Source organism: Lepus europaeus, chromosome 21, assembly GCF_033115175.1.
Source record: "Lepus europaeus isolate LE1 chromosome 21, mLepTim1.pri, whole genome shotgun sequence".
NCBI lineage: Eukaryota > Metazoa > Chordata > Mammalia > Lagomorpha > Leporidae > Lepus > Lepus europaeus.
Window position 1 is genome coordinate 731,256 of NC_084847.1, and position 17,971 is coordinate 749,226.

Genomic DNA, 17,971 nt, shown 5'->3' on the forward strand with positions numbered 1-17,971 from the left:
CCGGAGCCGGGCAGCCTTGAAACCGAGGCCACCGTGTGCAGATGGGCGTGGGAGCTGCGCTGGGGCAGGTGCCTGGTGCATTGGCCAAGATGGGGCTGGGGACACCTGCGTCCCATACCACAGGGCCCGGACCCAAGTCCCAGCTCCCTGCTCACGTGGTGGCCTGAGTACCTGGCTCTCTACCAGCCACGAGGGGGACCCAGATGGGGCTTCCTGGCTCCTGGCTTTGGCCTGGCCCAGCCCTGGCTCTTACAGAGTTCGGGGAAAGGAGCCAGTGGGTGGGAGATCTCCCTCCCCCTCCCTCTCTGTCTCTCTTTCCAATAAAATAAGGAAATCTCTGTTTTCAAAAGCACAGACCCCTTTTGTCACTGGGGACCCCCGCGCTCTGGCAGATCCAGGCTGGAGCCTCAGGGAGACAGCAGCCCCCACCCTCCTGAGAACCCAGGGGGCCGCTGTGTTCCTGACACCTGGCCCGAGGGCAGCCATGGCGAGGGGTGAAGCCGCCCGGCACCGGCAGACGACCCCCGTGCCGGCCAGCAGCCCTGGGGCACAACCCTGTGTCCCATTGGGAGGGCCAGCTGGGTCGGAGGTCTGGTCTGATGGCTGAGCTGGAAGAGGCGCAACCAGGCCCCCGAGACCCCCCGGGCACCTGCATGTGCCAGGAATGGCCACGGCCGCCCCGACCGGGAGGACCCACGTGCACAGGCGGCACCCGGTCCTGCAGGCAGCTGAGACAGCAGCAGCGGAGGGCGCGTGAACCCCTCGTGAGTGGGATGGGGGCTGGGGGCTGGGGGCGGGGCTGGCTGTGCCCCTGGCGGGTGAGGTAGGAGGCGGAGCTGCTGGCTGCAGAGTCGCCCTTGGCTGCCTGGTGCCCACCTGTGCCCGGCCCCGGGCCTCCCTGCTCGGGCTGGGCGTGGGGGGCATCGCTCCCGGCTGCCCCTTCCCTCTGGCCGAGCCCTGCCCACCAGGACCCAGCAGCTCTGGCTCTGTGCCTCCTGAGCTGCAGCCCACACAGCCTGAAAGGCCAGGGCTGTTCCCTGAGGGCGTGAGAAGCGGCAAGGAGGCAGCGGGAGCCTCAAGGCCTGGCGGGGCTGTGGGGGGACCAGGAGAGGGGGCCCCTGCCCGGCCGGGCACCCGGGGCTCAGCGGGCCCCCTGCCGCCCAGGGCTGAGACAAAGGAGAATGGGCTGGCTGCACAGGCCCAGGCGCGGCCTTAGCCCCCTGAAGACCCCGGTCCAGGGTCCCAGGTCAGCAGGGATGGCGGCCAATGAGCGGGGTAGGGGACCAGCCAGGAGCAGGAGGCCTGGGGTCAGAGCTGTGGGGACTCTGGGGGGCAGCAGGAGCCTTGAGGGCCAGGGTGGCCTGAGCCTGCCCTGGGCAGAGGCCAGGAAGGCAGATTCCGGCTGGGCGGGGGCAGGTGTTCGGGGGAGGTGGGGCAGCAGTGACAGTGGGGGGGCAGTGCCCCTGCCAGGCCCTCCGGGAGCCCCCCACATGCCAGCGGGTGGTCCTCGTCCCGCCTCTGTCCACAGGCACCCCCTGGATGGAGATCCTGGAACCCCAAAGGCTGGAGGTACATCGCCATGACAATGGACCCCAGCACGAGCACCCTGCCCCTGGCCTGGGACACCCACAGGCTGACCGTGCCTCTGGGGAAGAGGTGGCCACCACGGCGTAGCTTCCGTGGACACTGGGCCCCCAGGGCCATGGCTCTGCCATGGGTCCATTTGGCCCCTGAGCTAGGCTGGCCGTGGTGTGAGCTGGGCCCAGAGCCAGCACCCGTGCCTCGTTTCCAGCCACAATCTTGAGGTCACTTCCGGGTTCCGGCCGTGGCGTCCTCGGCCCCGCGCAGCCCAGGTGCTCGGAGCTCCTGTGTTCCTGTTGGGGGGGGGTGTGGTGGGCGGCGTCCAGTGCCGGTGCAGCGCTGCTGGTGTGACCCCCTCCTCACTCGGGAAGGAAGCCCCTGTCTCGGGCCCACCCACCCTCAGACCACACGCGCCACCCTCACCACTGCTGCCGACTCAGAACCCGCCCAGTCCTGCCCCTCCCACTGGCACTGGCGTGGAAGCAGGGGCCGAGCCACGTTCCAGTCCCACGCACAGCAGAGGGTGGCACGGCAGAGCCCCCAGCCCCACCCGGTGCTCCTGGCTGCACCTGCCCCACGCCGGCATCACCGGGCTTTGGAAAACACTGCCCCGCCCCTGCCGCCTCCCAGTGACAGGTGCCTTCCCAACCGCGCCTGCGCTGAACAATTCACGGTCCAGGTGTGCGGCCGGGGTTGGGGGGCGGGGCGGAGTCACCCAGGAAGCCGGGGCCCCAGAAGAGGGTGAGCTCATCCGAGTGCCTCCAGGCTTCGGCCCCGGGGGGACGCAAGCAGCGGCAGTGTGGCCCCGGGCGGGCGCAGGGGGAGGCGGGAGCACCGGCCACAGGGCTGTGGTTTCCTCGTTCTGGAGGCCTCGTACTGATCGCGGTTCATCAACATAAAAAGCTTATAAGAATGTGAACTCCAGCAGAGCGGAGCGAGGGCGAGAGCCCAGTGAGGGAGACGGAGCAAAGGGTCAGCCCCGGGAGAGACAGGGAGGCCCCCCCACGGCCGCGGCCGGCCAGCAGCTCCAGCCGTCTCTGGACTCCGGCGGGGGTGGCAAGGGCCCAGGGCTCGAGCCTCCACCTGCCACCCGGCATTAGCAGGAGGCGGGGCCGGGCCGAGGGAGGGGCTCACACTTGGAACCTGGGGTGTTGGGGGGTACGGGGAAGCTCTTGGGCACTCTGCACTGAGGGGCCACATCTTCCTGGGGGGCTGCCTGGCTGGGGCTGTCCAGAGGGGAAGGGCTTGCCCCCGACCCCACCAGCAACCCTAGAGGGATTCCAAGAAGGCGACACCCCCACCCCCGACTCCTGAGCTCCCAGCGCCAACAGCTTGCAGGCCACCCAGCAGGGCATCGTCCCCAGCCCTCCGCGAGGCAGGTGAGGGGGACAGGGTCACGGGGCCTCCGGGGCCCACACCCCCAAACGGACAGACTCCCCCCGCTGGTGGCCGTGGCTGGGGAGGCCCAGGATCCAGCAGCCGGCACTGCCACCTCAGCCCAGGGCCGCGGGCTACCGCTTCCCCCGAAGCCAAGTTGGACGGCAGGCCCGCGTGCCTCCTGGGCAGAGCTGCTGGCCGCCGGCCTCCGACTGCTCCTGTGTGCCGTGGGGGTGAGCGTGTGTCTGTGTCTGTGCACCCAGATCATCAGTGTGGGCCGCGGACAGCAGCAGAGGGCGAGGCCGGTTCTCATCCCCGGGGCCGGGCAGGTGACAGCCTTCTCCTGCTGTGACCCTCTGTCGGCGCCACAGCCCACCTGCCCTCCTGCACCGGTACCCCCAGGCGGGAGCGACCGGCAGCCAGCGCTGCCACACAGGGCCCCAGAGTGGACACTGCAGCCTGAAGCCATTTTTCCCCTCAGGCCCCTGGGCCCAGGCGTGTAAGGCCAGCAGGGCCTCGGGCGGGCTCCTTCATTCATTCACATTGCTTCGTGCATCCCACGAAGCGCCAGGCGCTGGGATAGGAGAGCAGTGTCTGCTCCCCTGCTGCCGGCCTCGCCTAGGGAGGCAGGGCCCCCGTCAAGGTGGCCGGGGCCTCCAGAGCTCGGCAAATGCAGTGGACATTACACACCGCAAGACGCAGGCACCAAGCAGCCTGCGCACGCGACTGCAGAAAACGTAAAGCAGCTTCAACGTTGAGGGTCGGCCTGGGGCAGCCGCTACCTGGAATCCGCCGGGGGCCGGCAGCAGGTGCAACCCGCTTGGCCACGCCCCCCGCCCAGGGGCGTGAGTGCCCAGACGCCCCCGTGTGGCCACGCGGAGTAACTGCAGGCGCCGGGACGCGCGCCCTCGCAGACCCCGACGGTCAGCGCCCGCCGAGCCGCCCCGCGCCGCCCGGGGACCCAGGTAAGTCCGCATGGCGAGGACAGCGGGCCCATGCCCACAGCGGTGTCCCCCGGCACTTGAAGCCCAACGCGTCCAAGGGGCTCTGCGCGGCGCCTCCTGCGGGGAGCCCGTCCCTGGGGGAGGCACACCTGGGCGAGCAGTCAGCCCCGGGGGTGCGGCCCGGTGGCCGGGGTCTGCGGGTGGGCGCCGAGGGCGCGCGGGGAAGGGGCGTGTGCGTGCGTGCCCCGGAGCGGTGTCGCCGGTGGGCCCGCGGGCCGCAGGGCAGGAGGCGCACCCGGCGCCAGTAAAAGCCTCGCGTTCTGCGTGTTCGAGCCCTCCTGGGCCTGCGCGCGACCCTCCCCCGCGGCTCACCCCCCCCCCCACGAGCGGGACCCCGGCTCCAGGCGCACCGCACGGCTGGATTCGCCCCGGTCCCCCCGCGCAGCCGGCATCCGGCTGCCCAGCTGCTGTGCAGGCACGAGGACCACCCCGGGTGTCCCGTAGGCGTGGAGGCAGACCCCTGCCCCCGGGGCGTTCCGAGAGCGCCCGCCCGGCCGCCCAGGGGCCGGGGAGGAGCCCCCGCAGGCGGCTTTGGGCTGGAGCGCTCGCGGGCAGAGGCCCGAGGCCGGGCGCGGCCCCGCGGTCACCAGGCGGTGGGCAGCGAAGGGCGTCCAAGGGTGGCCACGGGGAGGAGGGCCCCGGCCCGGGGACACAGCCTCTCTGCGCCCCCCGCCCCGGGCGGGAGTGCGAGGCGGGGTGGGGCCCGCGGTCACTGCTTCCCCGGGAGAGGGGGCCCAGACCCCCGCTCCGCACCTGTTCTCGGGAGTCCTGGGCTCTGCTCAGGTGTGGGCTTCTGAGCAGCCCCCCAGCCCGGATCTGTGGGTGATCTGTGGGGGGCTGCCCCCCCAAGACCCCCCACCAGCCTCAGTTTGTCCTTTGAGCCTGGCCCCATCTGAGGTGCGTTCCCGGCCCCAGGTGTCCCGTGTGGAGGACAGTGGACCTGGGGCCCCTGAGCTGACCCCCCCATCTGCAGACCTGGGCCCCCAGCTCCCCCCCCCACAGACCTGGGCCCTACCCCCCACCTGCAGACCTGGGCCCTATCCCCTCCCACAGACCTGGGCCCTGCCCCTGCCCCCTCCCCACAGACCTGGGCCCTGCCCCCTCCCCACCTGCAGACCTAGGCCCCCACCCCCACCTGCAGACCTGGGCCCTACCCCCCCACCTGCAGACCTAGACCCCCAGCTCCCCCCCCACAGACCTGGGCCCTGCCCCCTCCCCACCTGCCGACCTAGGCCCCCACCCCCACCTGCAGACCTGGGCCCTGACCCCCCCCCACCTGCAGCCCTAGGCCCCCACCCCCACCTGCAGACCTGGGCCCTGCCCCACCCCCACTGCCTATCAGGACCCCAGGGCCGCGGTCCAGCGGCTTCTCCACGGCCACACAGCCCAGCGCAGACCACGGGGAAGCTGGGACCGGGACCCAGGGGCGCGGGGAGTGAGGGGCGTCTCCGCCCCCTCCGGGGTCAGCCACGGCCCCTGTCCCGGCAAACCCGAGCCGCGAAGGCTGCGGGCGGGGGAGCCTGGGGAGGGAGGGCGTGAATGAATGAGTGAGTGAATGAGTGAATGACTTCGAGGCCCTCTGCGGCCGACCCAATCGCCTGGCCCCGGGCGCCCACCGCGCCGACGGCTCGGACGGCGCCCTCGCCGCAGGGGCGACCCCGCCATGCCCGCGCGGGACGGGCGCGGACCCGCGAACCGCACGCGCGCGCTCGTGGGACGAGGCCGCGCGCGGGAATCCCGGCGCGCCCCTCCCCCAGGCGGGACGGCCCCGGGCTAGGGAGCGTCGGCGCTTCTCCTCCCGTCGGTCTGGCGGGCGTCCGGCCTTCCGTACGGCGTCAGCTGATTGGGCGGATCTGGACGATGCCCCGCCCAGGGCCCTGCATCGGCCAATCGCAGGGGGTTTCACAGGACGCCATACTCAGGGGATTGTCGCCGTCCTGCGCCGTTTCGGGCAGCCGTAGGCCTCAGTGGTCTTTGCCCCCCGGCCCCGGGCCCTGGCCCCAAGGAGACCTCCGGAACCCGCGCGCTGAGAGGCGCCCGCCGGGCATCCGGGGAGCCCTTGAGGAACGCGGCGCCCCCCTTCCGCGGCTGCTCGCCGGCGTATCCTCGAGTGCGCCCGCCCGCCCCGAAGGAGAGTTTGCAGACGCTCCCTCACTTCGAGGACGCGGCTCCTTTAAGAGCACAGGTGTCCAGAGCGCCGCCTGACTGGAACGTCGCCCCCGGGCCGGGCTCCCCGACAGGCCGCGGGACGCCGGCGCGCGGCGGCGGGGCGCGGGCGGCGAGGAGCGCGCGGGGCCGCGGACGGCGCGCGGCGCGGCGCGGCGGCGGCGGCGCGCGGCGCAGGCGGGCGGCGGGCAGCCCCGCGCCAGGCCCCGCCCCGCCGCCCCGCCCGCGCCGGGGTCCTCGGCGCTCGGGGCTGCGCGCGGAGCGGGCTCCGGAGGGAAGTCCCGAGACAAAGGGAAGCGCCGCCGCCGCCGCTCGGCCCCCGCTCGTCCGTGACGCTCGCCGGGCCGCGGCCGCCCGAGGTGAGCGGGGCCGGGCGGGGGGCCTCGCAGGCGCGGGCCGGGCCGGCGGCGGCCCGCGCGGGGCGCGAGGCGGGCGGCGCGGCCTTCCGGGGCGCGCGGCCTCGGGGTCACGGCGGCCGCCCGGGCCCCACCTGCCGCGGGCCGCGGGGCGCGCGGGGCCGCCCGGGAGGCGCCGGGAGCGGCCGGTTGCGGACCAGCGGGCGCGCGGGGGGCTCCGCCGCCGCCGAGGGAAGTTTTCCTGCGCGGCCCAGAGCGCCCCGCTCGCCACGGGCGGCGGGCGGCTCCGTGCCGGCCAAGGTGAGGCCGTGGCCGCGGCCCCCAGCCCCCTGCCCCGCCGCGGGGGTCGCGCGTCTGCGGGGCCCGGAGCGCGCCCGGCCCTCCGTCCGCCGCCCGGGCCTTGTGTGGGCCGCCTGCCCCGCGCGGCGGCCCCGGCCCTCTCCCGCAGGGCCGCCGGGCCTTTGTCTGGCGGGGCGCGGGGGTCGGGACCCTGCTCCGGGCGCAGCCGGGGGTCCCGGGACGGGGGTCGGGCGCAGCCGAGGGAGGCGCGGGGTGCATGGCCGGGAGGGCCGAGGAGGGCGTGCGGTGCTCGTCGGCCACAGAGGCGGCCGGTGCGGGCCCTGGAGTGCGCGGTTCCGCGCTGGACCGAGGCCAGGCCGCCTGGCGCCGAGCAGGTGCGCACCTGTGGCTCGGCCGCCCGCCGCGGGGGTCTCTGGGCGGAGCTCTTTCGGGCCCAGGCGGGGGCCTTGCCGGGGTTCAGCAGGTGCAGGGCAGGGCGAGGGGCCGCCCTCCCGGAGCCCAGCGCGGGCTGGGGTGGAGTTCTGATGCGCTGGCTCGGAAGGGCGGGTTGAAGCGGGGAGGGTGTGAGAGGCGCACAGGAGCCTTGGGGACAGACGTCGGGCTCCCCGCGGCCCCTAGGCCTCTGCCGGCACCCCGTGCTGCTGCCCTGCTCTCCGGAGACCCCAGGGCGCCCGGGGCTGGTTCGCGCGCTGCCCGTGCAGGTGGAGGCTGTGTGGTGAGCGCAGGTCCCGGGCAGGTGTGCGCCTGCTCCCGGAAGGGGCGCGGGGAGGCGTGCCAGCCTTAGCCGTCTTTAAAGGTTTACTTGTTGTTAAGGCAGAGTTAGAGGTCGTCCATCCGCTGGTTCGCTCGCCCAGACGGCCCCATTGGCTGGGGCTGGGCCGTGTGGAAGCCGGGAGCCTCTTCTGGGTGTCCCACGCAGGTGCAGGGGGCCGGCTGGGAAGTGGAGCCTCCGTGGGCTCAGCCCGCAGCTGTGCACCGTGTGCGCGGGCCAGAGGCGCCCGCACTCAGGAGCCCGAGGACCGTGGTCCTCGTCCGATCGTCTCGTGAGCAGCCCCAGCCCTGTGGAGTTCTGAGGGCGCGTGGTTCTCTGGGCTCTCGCCCACTCCTTCCACTTCCTGCAGAGCCCCCAGACCCTGCTGGGCCCTCTGGGCAGAGCTTCCCCCTCTAACCAGTGCCAGGTGAGCCCGGAGTGGCTCCGGCCCTGCGGCCAGCCAGGAGGGCGCGGACTGGAGGCTCCGGCCCCAGTGGCTCTGTAGCCAGGGACTTGGAGAGCAACACCCTTGGGTCGGAGGACAGGGGCAGACGGCCTGGGGCCCTGGGCCTTGAGGGCCGTTGTGGCCGGCCCTTGTCAGGGTGCTGGCCCTCGGGTCCTGGGCGCGTGCACAGAGATGGGCCCACATGCGCCCTGCTTGGGGGGAGGCCAGCTGGGCAGCCGACAGACTTGTGGGCAGTGGCGCTGGGCTGCCCCCCTCAGCAGCGCCGTGCGCCTGCGGCCTGAGAATGCGGGTGCCCTCCCAGTCTGGCGTGCATCTGGCTCCTGGGGGGACCTCACGGCGCCTGTGTCCCCAGGACTCGGAACATGTCGGGCATCGCCCTCAGCAGACTCGCCCAGGAGAGGAAAGCCTGGAGGAAAGACCACCCGTTTGTAAGCAGAGCCCGGCGGGCGGGGGGCGGCGGGCGGCCTCGGCGCGGCTCGGGACTCCCCTGGTTGTCCCCCCCAGGGCTTCGTGGCTGTCCCAACGAAGAACCCCGACGGCACGATGAACCTCATGAACTGGGAGTGCGCCATCCCTGGCAAGAAGGGGGTAAGCGCCCGGGGCCTGGGGCGCGGCGGGGGCGGCGGCCTCTCAGGGAGCCTTGTGTGTGAGGGGCCACACCTGGCAGTGGCCTCCCAAAGCCCCACCCCCGGCCCGAGAGACAGGCAGGGCCCAGGTCTGCGTTGGCAGGAGGCTGGGACTCGAACCCAGGCCCCCATGCGGGCTGGGGGTTGACCACATGGCTCAGCTCTCCTCGCCCCTCCCGATGGGTCACGGTGGCCTCCTGGTCGGGAGCCGCCGGCCCCAGCCCGGCATGGCTGCCTCCCCCCTCGGACAGGACTGGTGGGCTGGAGGAGCCGTGGCGGGACCTCAGGGAGAGGGCTGCTGGCTGCACCCGGGCTCAGTGGCCCCTGACTGCTCTGTCCCCAGACTCCATGGGAGAGCGGCCTCCCCCCTCGGACAGGACTGGTGGGCTGGAGGAGCCGTGGCGGGACCTCAGGGCGAGGGCTGCTGGCCGCACCCGGGCTCAGTGGCCCCTGACTGCTCTGTCCCCAGACTCCGTGGGAGGGCGGCCTCCCCCCTCGGACAGGACTGGTGGGCTGGAGGAGCCGTGGCGGGGCCTCAGGGAGAGGGCTGCTGGCCGCACCCGGGCTCAGTGGCCCCTGACTGCTCTGTCCCCAGACTCCATGGGAGGGCGGCCTCCCCCCTCGGACAGGACTGGTGGGCTGGAGGAGCCGTGGCGGGGCCTCAGGGCGAGGGCTGCTGGCTGCACCCGGGCTCAGTGGGCCCTGACTGCTCTGTCCCCAGACTCCGTGGGAGGGCGGCCTCCCCCCTCGGACAGGACTGGTGGGCTGGAGGAGCCGTGGCGGGGCCTCAGGGCGAGGGCTGCTGGCTGCACCCGGGCTCAGTGGCCCCTGACTGCTCTGTCCCCAGACTCCGTGGGAGGGCGGCCTCCCCCCTCGGACAGGACTGGTGGGCTGGAGGAGCCGTGGCGGGGCCTCAGGGCGAGGGCTGCTGGCTGCACCCGGGCTCAGTGGGCCCTGACTGCTCTGTCCCCAGACTCCGTGGGAGGGCGGCCTCCCCCCTCGGACAGGACTGGTGGGCTGGAGGAGCCGTGGCGGGGCCTCAGGGCGAGGGCTGCTGGCTGCACCCGGGCTCAGTGGGCCCTGACTGCTCTGTCCCCAGACTCCGTGGGAGGGCGGCCTCCCCCCTCGGACAGGACTGGTGGGCTGGAGGAGCCGTGGCGGGGCCTCAGGGCGAGGGCTGCTGGCTGCACCCGGGCTCAGTGGCCCCTGACTGCTCTGTCCCCAGACTCCATGGGAGGGCGGCCTCTTCAAGCTGCGGATGCTTTTCAAAGATGACTACCCGTCCTCGCCCCCGAAATGTGAGTAGCCCGGAGCCCGCCGGCCACCTGGGCTCGCACGTGGTGGGTGTCCCTGCCCTGCTGGGAGGGGTGGTCTGCTTGACTCCTGCAGCTTCGTGGCCGTGGGGGAAGGGGCTGGGAGATCTGGGGTCTTAGTGGCTGTCGATGAGGTCCCTGCACTGACACTCAGTGCAGCGTGGGAACGGACCCCCAGCCGTGGGTGGGCGGGCAGCGCAGGAGACGTGCAGGGAGGAAAAGGCTGAGGACACGTTCAGAGTGGACAGGCACTGTCCGGGGTCCACGCAGGGTGGGTTAACGTGGGACAGCCCCAGGGTCCACGCGGGATGGGTTAACACAGGACAGCCCCGGGTCCACGCGGGATGGGTTAACACAGGACAGCCCCGGGTCCACGCGGGATGGGTTAACACAGGACAGCCCTGGGTCCACGCAGGGTGGGTTAACGTGGGACAGCCCCAGGGTCCACGCAGGGTGGGTTAACGCGGGACAGCCCCGGGTCCACGCGGGATGGGTTAACACAGGACAGCCCCGGGTCCACGCGGGATGGGTTAACACAGGACAGCCCCGGGTCCACGCAGGATGGGTTAACACAGGACAGCCCCGGGTCCACGCAGGATGGGTTGCCATGGGACAGCCTCGCCCCAGGTCCACGCGGGATGGGTTAACACAGGACAGCCCCGGGTCCATGCGGGATGGGTTAACACGGGACAGCCCCGGGTCCATGCGGGATGGGTTAACACAGGACAGCCCCGCCCCGGGTCCATGCGGGATGGGTTAACACGGGACAGCCCCGCCCCGGGTCCATGCGGGATGGGTTAACACGGGACAGCCCCGGGTCCATGCGGGATGGGTTAACACGGGACAGCCCCGGGTCCACGCAGGATGGGTTAACACGGGACAGCCCCAGGTCCATGTGGGATGGGTTGCCATGGGACAGCCTCGCCCCAGGTCCACGCGGGATGGGTTAACGCGGGACAGCCCCGCCCCGGGTCCATGCGGGATGGGTTAACACGGGACAGTCCTGGAAGAGCATGGAGCTCCTGCTCCGGCCCTGAGGGCCCGGGATGGAAGTGTAGCAGTGCCGGGGGCACGCGCGGGGGGCTTGGCCGCGAGCCGGGCAGCCCTCTGCTGTTTGGAGGCACAGCTGTCCCTGGAGGGGTTCACTGTCCCTCTGCTGAGTCCAGCCGGCCGCGGGGCACGGAGGCTGCGGGTGGACAGCACGCGTGGGTGCTCTGGAACTGCCGCTTCGGGCAGAGTGAACCCCACTACGGGCTCGGCACGTCCACCAGATCCAGAGGACGGCCTGGCCAGCTCTGCTGCATGTGGCGAGGGAGACCCCAGCTGCTGGCGGACACTGTGGTGTGGGCTGGGGTCTGAGGGTGGGGGCCCCGAGTCCTGGGCACATGGGCCCCGTGGCCCACACACTGACCTCCCCGTGGGAGGCGAGGGCTCGGCCTCCTGTGGGTCCCAGCGCAGGGTGTGTGGCCCAGAGGTCGCCCTGGGCACTCTGCCACGAAGGCCATGCCACGCACGGGAGAGGGTGCACGCGCTGTTGCCCTGGCCGTGGGGTAGGAGGCCGGGGCAGTGGGCGACCTCAACTCATGGCCTCCCCCAGAGCACGCAGGCTGGGTGCCCGGGGGAGCCAGGTGGCTGCGTGGAAAGTTGGCGGGGCCCAGTGTGGCTCCCGCGGGGCCTGGCTTGGTGCAGGTGCTGACCTGTCAAGAGCGAGGGTGCGGGGTGCCCGGCGTCCGCCAGCGACAGACACAGGGACTCCCCGCCGTGTCCCTGTCGGGGGGCACTCCTCAGGCTGTTGCGTGGCAGAGGCTGGCCGGGGGCTTGCGTTGGTCCTCCTGTGCCCTGCCGGCTGGACGCTTGGCTCTGTGGCAAGCCCGCCTGCTCTTGCCCACCGCCTCGTGGCCACAGCTCACCTGAAGAGTGGCCGAAGGTCTGGAGCGCAAGGTGCCCTGTGCAGGACGCCGGCCCCTCCCAAGGAACCTCTGCTTTCTCCCTGGGCCAGGTAAATTCGAGCCACCGCTGTTCCACCCCAACGTGTACCCCTCGGGCACGGTGTGCCTCTCCATCCTGGAGGAGGACAAGGACTGGCGGCCGGCCATCACCATCAAACAGGTAGGCCCGGCGCGCTGGGGCGGCGGCGCCGGCCGTGCCCCCGGCACCTGACCCCGCCGTGTGGTGCTGTCTCCGCACAGATCTTGTTAGGAATCCAGGAACTGCTAAACGAACCAAACATCCAGGACCCGGCTCAGGCAGAGGCCTACACAATTTACTGGTTAGTGATGGTGCCGGCTCGCGGGGGGAGGCGAGGAGACGCTTCCCCTGCAGGCCTGGGGCCGGGGCCGGGGCCAAGGGAGCAGCCGTCCAGGAAGGTACACCAGCTGCGGTGTGGGGGAGGGCCTGAGGGCTGGAGGCCCCTGTGCCTTGTTCCCAAAGCCCCAGGGGGCCGCTGCTGTCCACAGGCAGCTCTGTCCTTGGGGCTCCCACGCTGGGCAGGGCTTGGGGCTTGGCTGCCCTGCACAGCTGAGCTATCCTTGTCCCCTGGCCTCTGTGCAGGGCCCGGGCAGCCCCCGGGCTGTGGCCTCTGAGCCCCCGCCCGAGGGCGCTGCCCACCTGCTGGGGCAGCCAGGAAGCGGGCCCCCTCCTAACCTGTGTCTTCTCCCTCGACCTCCTCAGCCAAAACAGAGTGGAATACGAGAAAAGGGTTCGAGCACAGGCCAAGAAGTTCGCGCCCTCGTAAGCGGAGCCCGCGCCGCGCAGGAAGGGATGGGTGGCGAGAACTTGTTTACAGTCGCAGGCCTGATTGCTCCGTGCGACGCTGGTCACCCGGGGGTCGGGGGGCGCCTGGGCCGTGCCGCCGCTGTGCCCCGTGCTCGATTCTCACACAGGGTCTCTTCCTCCAGTCTTTTGTATTTTTGATTGTTATGTAAGACTCGCTTTTATTTTAATATTGATGTCAGTATTTCAACTGCTGTAAAATGATAAACTTTTATACTCGGGCCAGTCCCCGGCGCCAGTCCCCGCTCTCGATGCAGCATGCTTCACGGTGCCCGCCGTGGCCTCCCGCCGGCGCCCGCCCTCCCACGGCCGTCCTGCGGCCCCGCGCTGTGTGCCGAGCGCCTGGGACACGGCCGGCAGCCCCCACCGCACACCGCTCGTCTTCACGGGGCGTTTGTCTGTGTTGCTGTTTAGGGTCAATAAACTGTTTATACGACCTCCGAGCGCCGTGTCACTGGGCGCGTGCGGGAGCCCCGCCCCGGGGGCCCACAAGGCAGCTGTGCCACCGCCCGGCGGACCCCTTCCTGGGCTTGCCCGGCCTGGCCCGGCGGTGACCTGGCTGCCCTGCCCAGCAGGCACGGACATGGCCTTGAGCCCGGAGGAAGTGTGGGCCTGGGGCTGGAGCGAGGCTGGCGGCGGCGGCGGCACCGGGGGCACCGTGCCTTGCCGGGGCTGATGTCTGCAGCGCATTCCTGAGGCGGGGCGTCCTGGGGAGGCGGCTGGGCGTGTCTGTAGCCCGTCTAGCCTGTCCGCAGTGACTGTTACCGCTGAACGCCGCGTAGTGTAGTTGCACGTGTATGTGGTTAATACATGGAAATTCAATACACTTTCTAGTTAAAGGCATCGTGAAGTTACGGCGCTGAGGGCTCCTCACCTAGCGAGCGGGGAGCCGGGCGGGCCGGCCTGCGGCGCTGTGCGGGATCCCCGGGTGAGAACAACCGCACACACACAGCCCTCGGGGGGCGTCCTCCAGCTGCCCCGGGTCCCGGAGCCGTGGGAGCCCCTGTGGCTGGCAGGTGGCTCCTGCTGCCCAGCCCTGACCCAGGGCCATGGTGTGTCCAGGACCTGCTGGGCCTCCAGGCTGCCCACACTCTGATCTGGTGCAGACGGAACGGCCTCTGGGCGGGACCCTACTGGGTGGGCGCTCCTGGCCTTGGTGTCCAGGCTGACCGTGGCTGTCCGTGTGCCCACCCCAGGCTACCTGGCTCTGGAGCCCAGGCCTCACCATGAGCACTGGGTCCGCTTTGGGAAGGCTCCAGCTGAGTTGCCATGACGACGTGTTGCCAGGGTGGAGGACCCAGTGTGGCTGACTTGGACCTGCTTGAACTGGTTTGAGCCAGCTCCAGCAGGGAGGGGTCCTAGGAGTGGTGGGTTCTGGTGTCCTGCAACATGGCACAGCTGACCCCTGGCTGAGGGGCGGCTGAGGCCACTGGCACCTGCAGCTGGGGCTGGGGTCCCCGAGTCTGTCCTCGGTGCCTGCTGGAGGCAGCCCCGGCACTCACTCCCAGGCAGGGCCGACAGCGAGGCCACAGACCCTCGGCCACCCCTCCTGCCGGGCTCGTCTCTGCAGGGCCCCGCCCCGTGCCTGCCTCTGCCACTTCAGCATCTTGGACCCCCCGGGGTGGGGGCAGGGGCCAGTGCTGGGGCCCCCTCTGCGCCCCGAGAGCGCGGGCTGGGCTGCCCAGGGCTCCTGAGACCGTGGGGGCCCGCGGAGGCCCTGCCGGTCCCTGCCTGCCTCAGCCCTGGGGCCTGGTCGGCTTCACCTGTGGGTGGAGGTGGCCGCAACTCCAGGGGCTGCCACCAGAGGGCGGCACTCAGCAGGCCCCGAGCCGTGGCGCACCGGGCCGTCTGGACCTGCTGAGGGTCAGTGCCCACCGTCCCGGAGCCAGGCCATCCCAGCCGCAGCAAGTGTGCAGACTGCTGGTGGCTGGGGTCGCACCTGAGGACGGGAGGTGGCAGCAGCCCGCTGCTGACACTGACTTGGTCCCGGTCGGGCCGGCCGTGGGCTGCCACACTGCTCACCAAAGGTGAGGGAAACTGAGGCAGGGGTGGGCAGGCGCCAGGACTCTGCCCCAGGTCTCCTAGAGAGGGCGACGCATTCAGTAACCCCTCCCCACACTGCACACCTGGGAAGGAGGCAGCCCCTCCCCCCACTGCACACCTGGGCAGGAGGCAGCCCCTCCCCCCACTGCACACCTGGGCAGGAGGCAGCCCCTCCCCCCACACTGCACACCTGAGAAGGAGGCAGCCCCTCCTCCACACTGCACACCTGGGAAGGAGGCAGCCCCTCCCCCGCACTGTGCACCCTGCACGCCTGTGAAGGGAGCATCTTGGGGACTGGGCCTGCGGCCTGGGGCTGGGGAAGCCACTTCCTGTCTACCTCTGGCTCCCTACCTGCCGGGGGGAGCGAGTTCCCCCAGGGCCCCGCCCGCCTCTCCGGCCCCTCCTCACTTCCTGTTTACAGGCTGCAGCCAGCCCTTCACCCGAAGCCATCACCATCTCCATGGCAACCAGGCCCCTGCTCTCGGACAGGTTGGCAGAACCTGACGCAAGACTGCGGGGCAGGGGCTCCAGCTGCAAGACCCGGCACACAGCCGGGGGCACAGGGCCCTCCCCTGCCCACCTGACTCCCCTCTGCCTCAGGCAGCCCCCCCACATAGCCAGGCCTGTCTTGGTCCTGCCCCCCACATACCCAGGGGTCCAGAAGTGGAAACAGGTGGTGGCCCCCGCACAGCAGCGTGCAGCCCACCCCGAGGCGGGTGGAGAGGCAGCCTGCGCCCCCCGCTGTCCGCCCTCCGCCCAGGAGAGGACAGCCCGCGCTCAGCTGGTCCCCAACTCCAAGCTGGGCGGGCCTCGCCTCGGGGCCTGTGCTGCACTGGACCTCAGGGGCAGGCCCTTGGAGTGCAAGTTTGTGCAGTCGGCCTGCAGGGGTGCTGGGTGAGGAGTCCAGGCGTCGCTCTGCCAAGCCGGGTCCCAGGCTCCCTGGCGCCCGGGACTGATGGGGTGGCCAGCCCCAGCCCAGCCCCAGGCCACCCGTCCCAGCAAGCTCCGAGCCGATGCGGCTCAGGGTGGAGGCCGAGCGGGGAGGGAGGACTCGGACTCCAATGGGCTCCACAGCTGTCCAGCGGGCAGGCAGTGACCAGGCCTGGGGCGGGTGTCCCCGGACGACGGCCGCGGGACGCGCCCTCAGAGAGGCCAGCGGTCAGGCCCCGGCGACGGAGTCCCCAGGCCCAAGCCCGTCCTGGCCAGTGCTGGGCACCGCTGGGCGGGGGGCTGCACTCGGATGGCTGCGCAGCCCCAGCAAAAAGTGCGCTTCGGCGACACGGGCCGCCTGGGGCCGCGTGGAGACCCCACCGACAGCCCCCAGGGCGGGCCTCGCCGCCCCGCACCCCCCCCCCAGCGCCCACTGCGCCGCAGGACCCCGCCCAGCCCCGCCGAGGCACGGGGCCGGCCCGAAGCCCCTCCTCCGGCCGCAGCCAGGCCCCGCCCCGCGCCCGGCTCAGTCCCCGGCGCGCGCGGAGGAGAGCGGTCGCGGTGCCTGCGCCCCCGAGCTCGCGCCGCAGGACCCCGCGCGCCACGGTGAGTGCCGCGCGTTCCCCTGGTGCCGTCGGGGCTCGGCCCCGCACCGCTCCCGGACTGACGGACGCACAGGCGCTGGCCCACCCCGGACCCTGTGCCTGCGACACGGACCTCGCGCTCAGCCCTGGGGAAACTGAGGCCATGCGCGCTTGCTCGGGGCGGGCCTGGGAGCGCGCGGGGGTGCCCCAGCCCAACCCGCGGGCCGGCGGCCAGGAGGACGCCCCCAGGCCCTCGCCCCTCCCGCGGTCCTCCAGGGACCCCCTCGGTCTCCCGAGAGCCCCGCTTGCTGCGGGAGCCCCCCCCCCCGCCCCCGCCCGGCCGTCGCGGTAGGAGCTTCTGGGGAGGGCTGAGGGTTATGCCGCGGCTCGGCTCTGCTCGGCTCCAGGCCGACCCCCCAGCCCCTTCCCAGCAGCCCGGGGAGCGGGATGGACGCCGCTTGGACGCAGGCGAGGGGCCCTGGAGAACGAGGGGCCTGGACGGTCACGTCTTTCTGCGCGCGCGCTGGAAGCTTGGCACCGCGAGGTCCCGGACCACCTGCTTGCTGAAATGCAGATTCCTGGGCCCTCCCGGGTCAGGTTGGGATGAGACCCCAGGGAGCGCATTTGCAGCGGGCACAGCAGGTGACCTGCACTGGGGCACTGCCCAGCCATGCAGAGGGTGTCTGGCGAGCCGCGAGGTGCGTGCAGGACCAGGGGAGGGGTCGGAGAGGGGCAGGAGTGCTGCCGCCCCTGCCCCTGGCCCCGAAATGTGTTGACCAGCAGGGTGACCCCGCTCTGCTCAGCTCCCCCGCTGCCACCAAGCCCCCAAACACCATGGCAGGACACCGTGCAACCCGGGTCCCAGGTTCAGATCCTGGCTCTGATCATCCCCTGTCCAGCCCAGGCCTGGGACAGCCAGGGAGCCCCAGAGCTGGCCTGGCTGAAGCTCCGTGGCAAACCCTCGCTTTGCTCGCTGGACACGTGGGAGCTGTGACCGTGGCTCTGGTGGCTGGACACGACGTGGCAGGTCCTGCTCTGTGTCAGCTGTGCGCAGCACACCCACCAGTGCTGCAGCTCCCCTCGGGGTCCCTGGCCAGAGCACGCTGGGGTCAGAGTGTTGGCCGCCCGGGGCTTCCAGGGAAAGTGGCGCCTCTCCCCGCGCCTGCGCACACCTGTTGCCCCGTCCCGGCCACGGCTGAGCGGGAGGTGGGAGCTGCCCTGCTCTCCAGGACTTCATGGCTGTAGTCCTGGACACGGCTGCCGCGGGCTCTGTGTCCAGGGCGGGGGTCCCAAGCCCGGCACCCCGACCCCGGCCGCGGAGGATGCCCCCGGGGTGCTGGCGCCCTCGCTGCCGTGGCTGTCGCGTCCTCGGGAAGGCAGCCCCGGCCGCTCAGCTCCTGCGTCACGTTTGTCTAGGGCCGCGAGCCCCCACAGCCGGGCACACAGACGCGGTGCTGCTGGCGGTTGTCCTGGCAACAGCTCAGGCAGCGGCTGCTCCGCTGGCCCCCCGGGGGGGCACCTGCCACCGCACTCAGTCCCAGAGGGGAGGGGGTCCTGTGACTCCCGGCTTCGGGGACCGCAGGACCCGTTGTGGGGGCAACAGCTTCTGGAAGCTCGATACCCCCGGCCAGGCGCACAGTGGGAGCCCTGACAGCCTTGGGGCGAGGCCTGAGTCCTGGCCGGCCAGGCGGGTGGGAACGGC

At 72.0% G+C, this 17,971-nt stretch overlaps 1 protein-coding gene across 3 annotated transcripts; it reads left to right on the forward strand.

The window, feature by feature from the left end:
• The first annotated feature begins 6,078 nt into the window (after positions 1-6,078).
• Positions 6,079-13,152, forward strand: UBE2I (ubiquitin conjugating enzyme E2 I). 3 transcript variants are annotated; one of them, XM_062180645.1, is made up of 7 exons: positions 6,079-6,147; positions 8,354-8,429; positions 8,506-8,589; positions 9,853-9,925; positions 11,940-12,049; positions 12,130-12,209; positions 12,611-13,152. In XM_062180645.1, the coding sequence occupies exons 2-7, from the start codon at positions 8,364-8,366 to the stop codon at positions 12,672-12,674; spliced, it is 477 nt and encodes a 158-aa protein (XP_062036629.1). In that variant the 5' UTR covers positions 6,079-6,147; positions 8,354-8,363; the 3' UTR covers positions 12,675-13,152. The 3 variants fall into 3 exon arrangements, with proteins under 3 accessions (XP_062036629.1, XP_062036628.1, XP_062036630.1); XM_062180644.1 differs by lacking the exon at positions 6,079-6,147 and adding an exon at positions 6,386-6,487; XM_062180646.1 differs by lacking the exon at positions 6,079-6,147 and adding an exon at positions 6,708-6,784.
• Positions 13,153-17,971: the final 4,819 nt, after the last annotated feature.

Excerpts from the sequence above, each read along its gene's own strand:
- UBE2I (XM_062180645.1), top strand. The coding sequence starts at position 8,364 with ATGTCGGGCATCGCCCTCAGCAGACTCGCCCAGGAGAGGAAAGCCTGG. Across the intron at positions 12,050-12,129 it reads CGGCCATCACCATCAAACAG|ATCTTGTTAGGAATCCAGGA; the intron begins GTAGGCCCGGCG and ends GTCTCCGCACAG. Across the intron at positions 12,210-12,610 it reads GAGGCCTACACAATTTACTG|CCAAAACAGAGTGGAATACG; the intron begins GTTAGTGATGGT and ends CGACCTCCTCAG.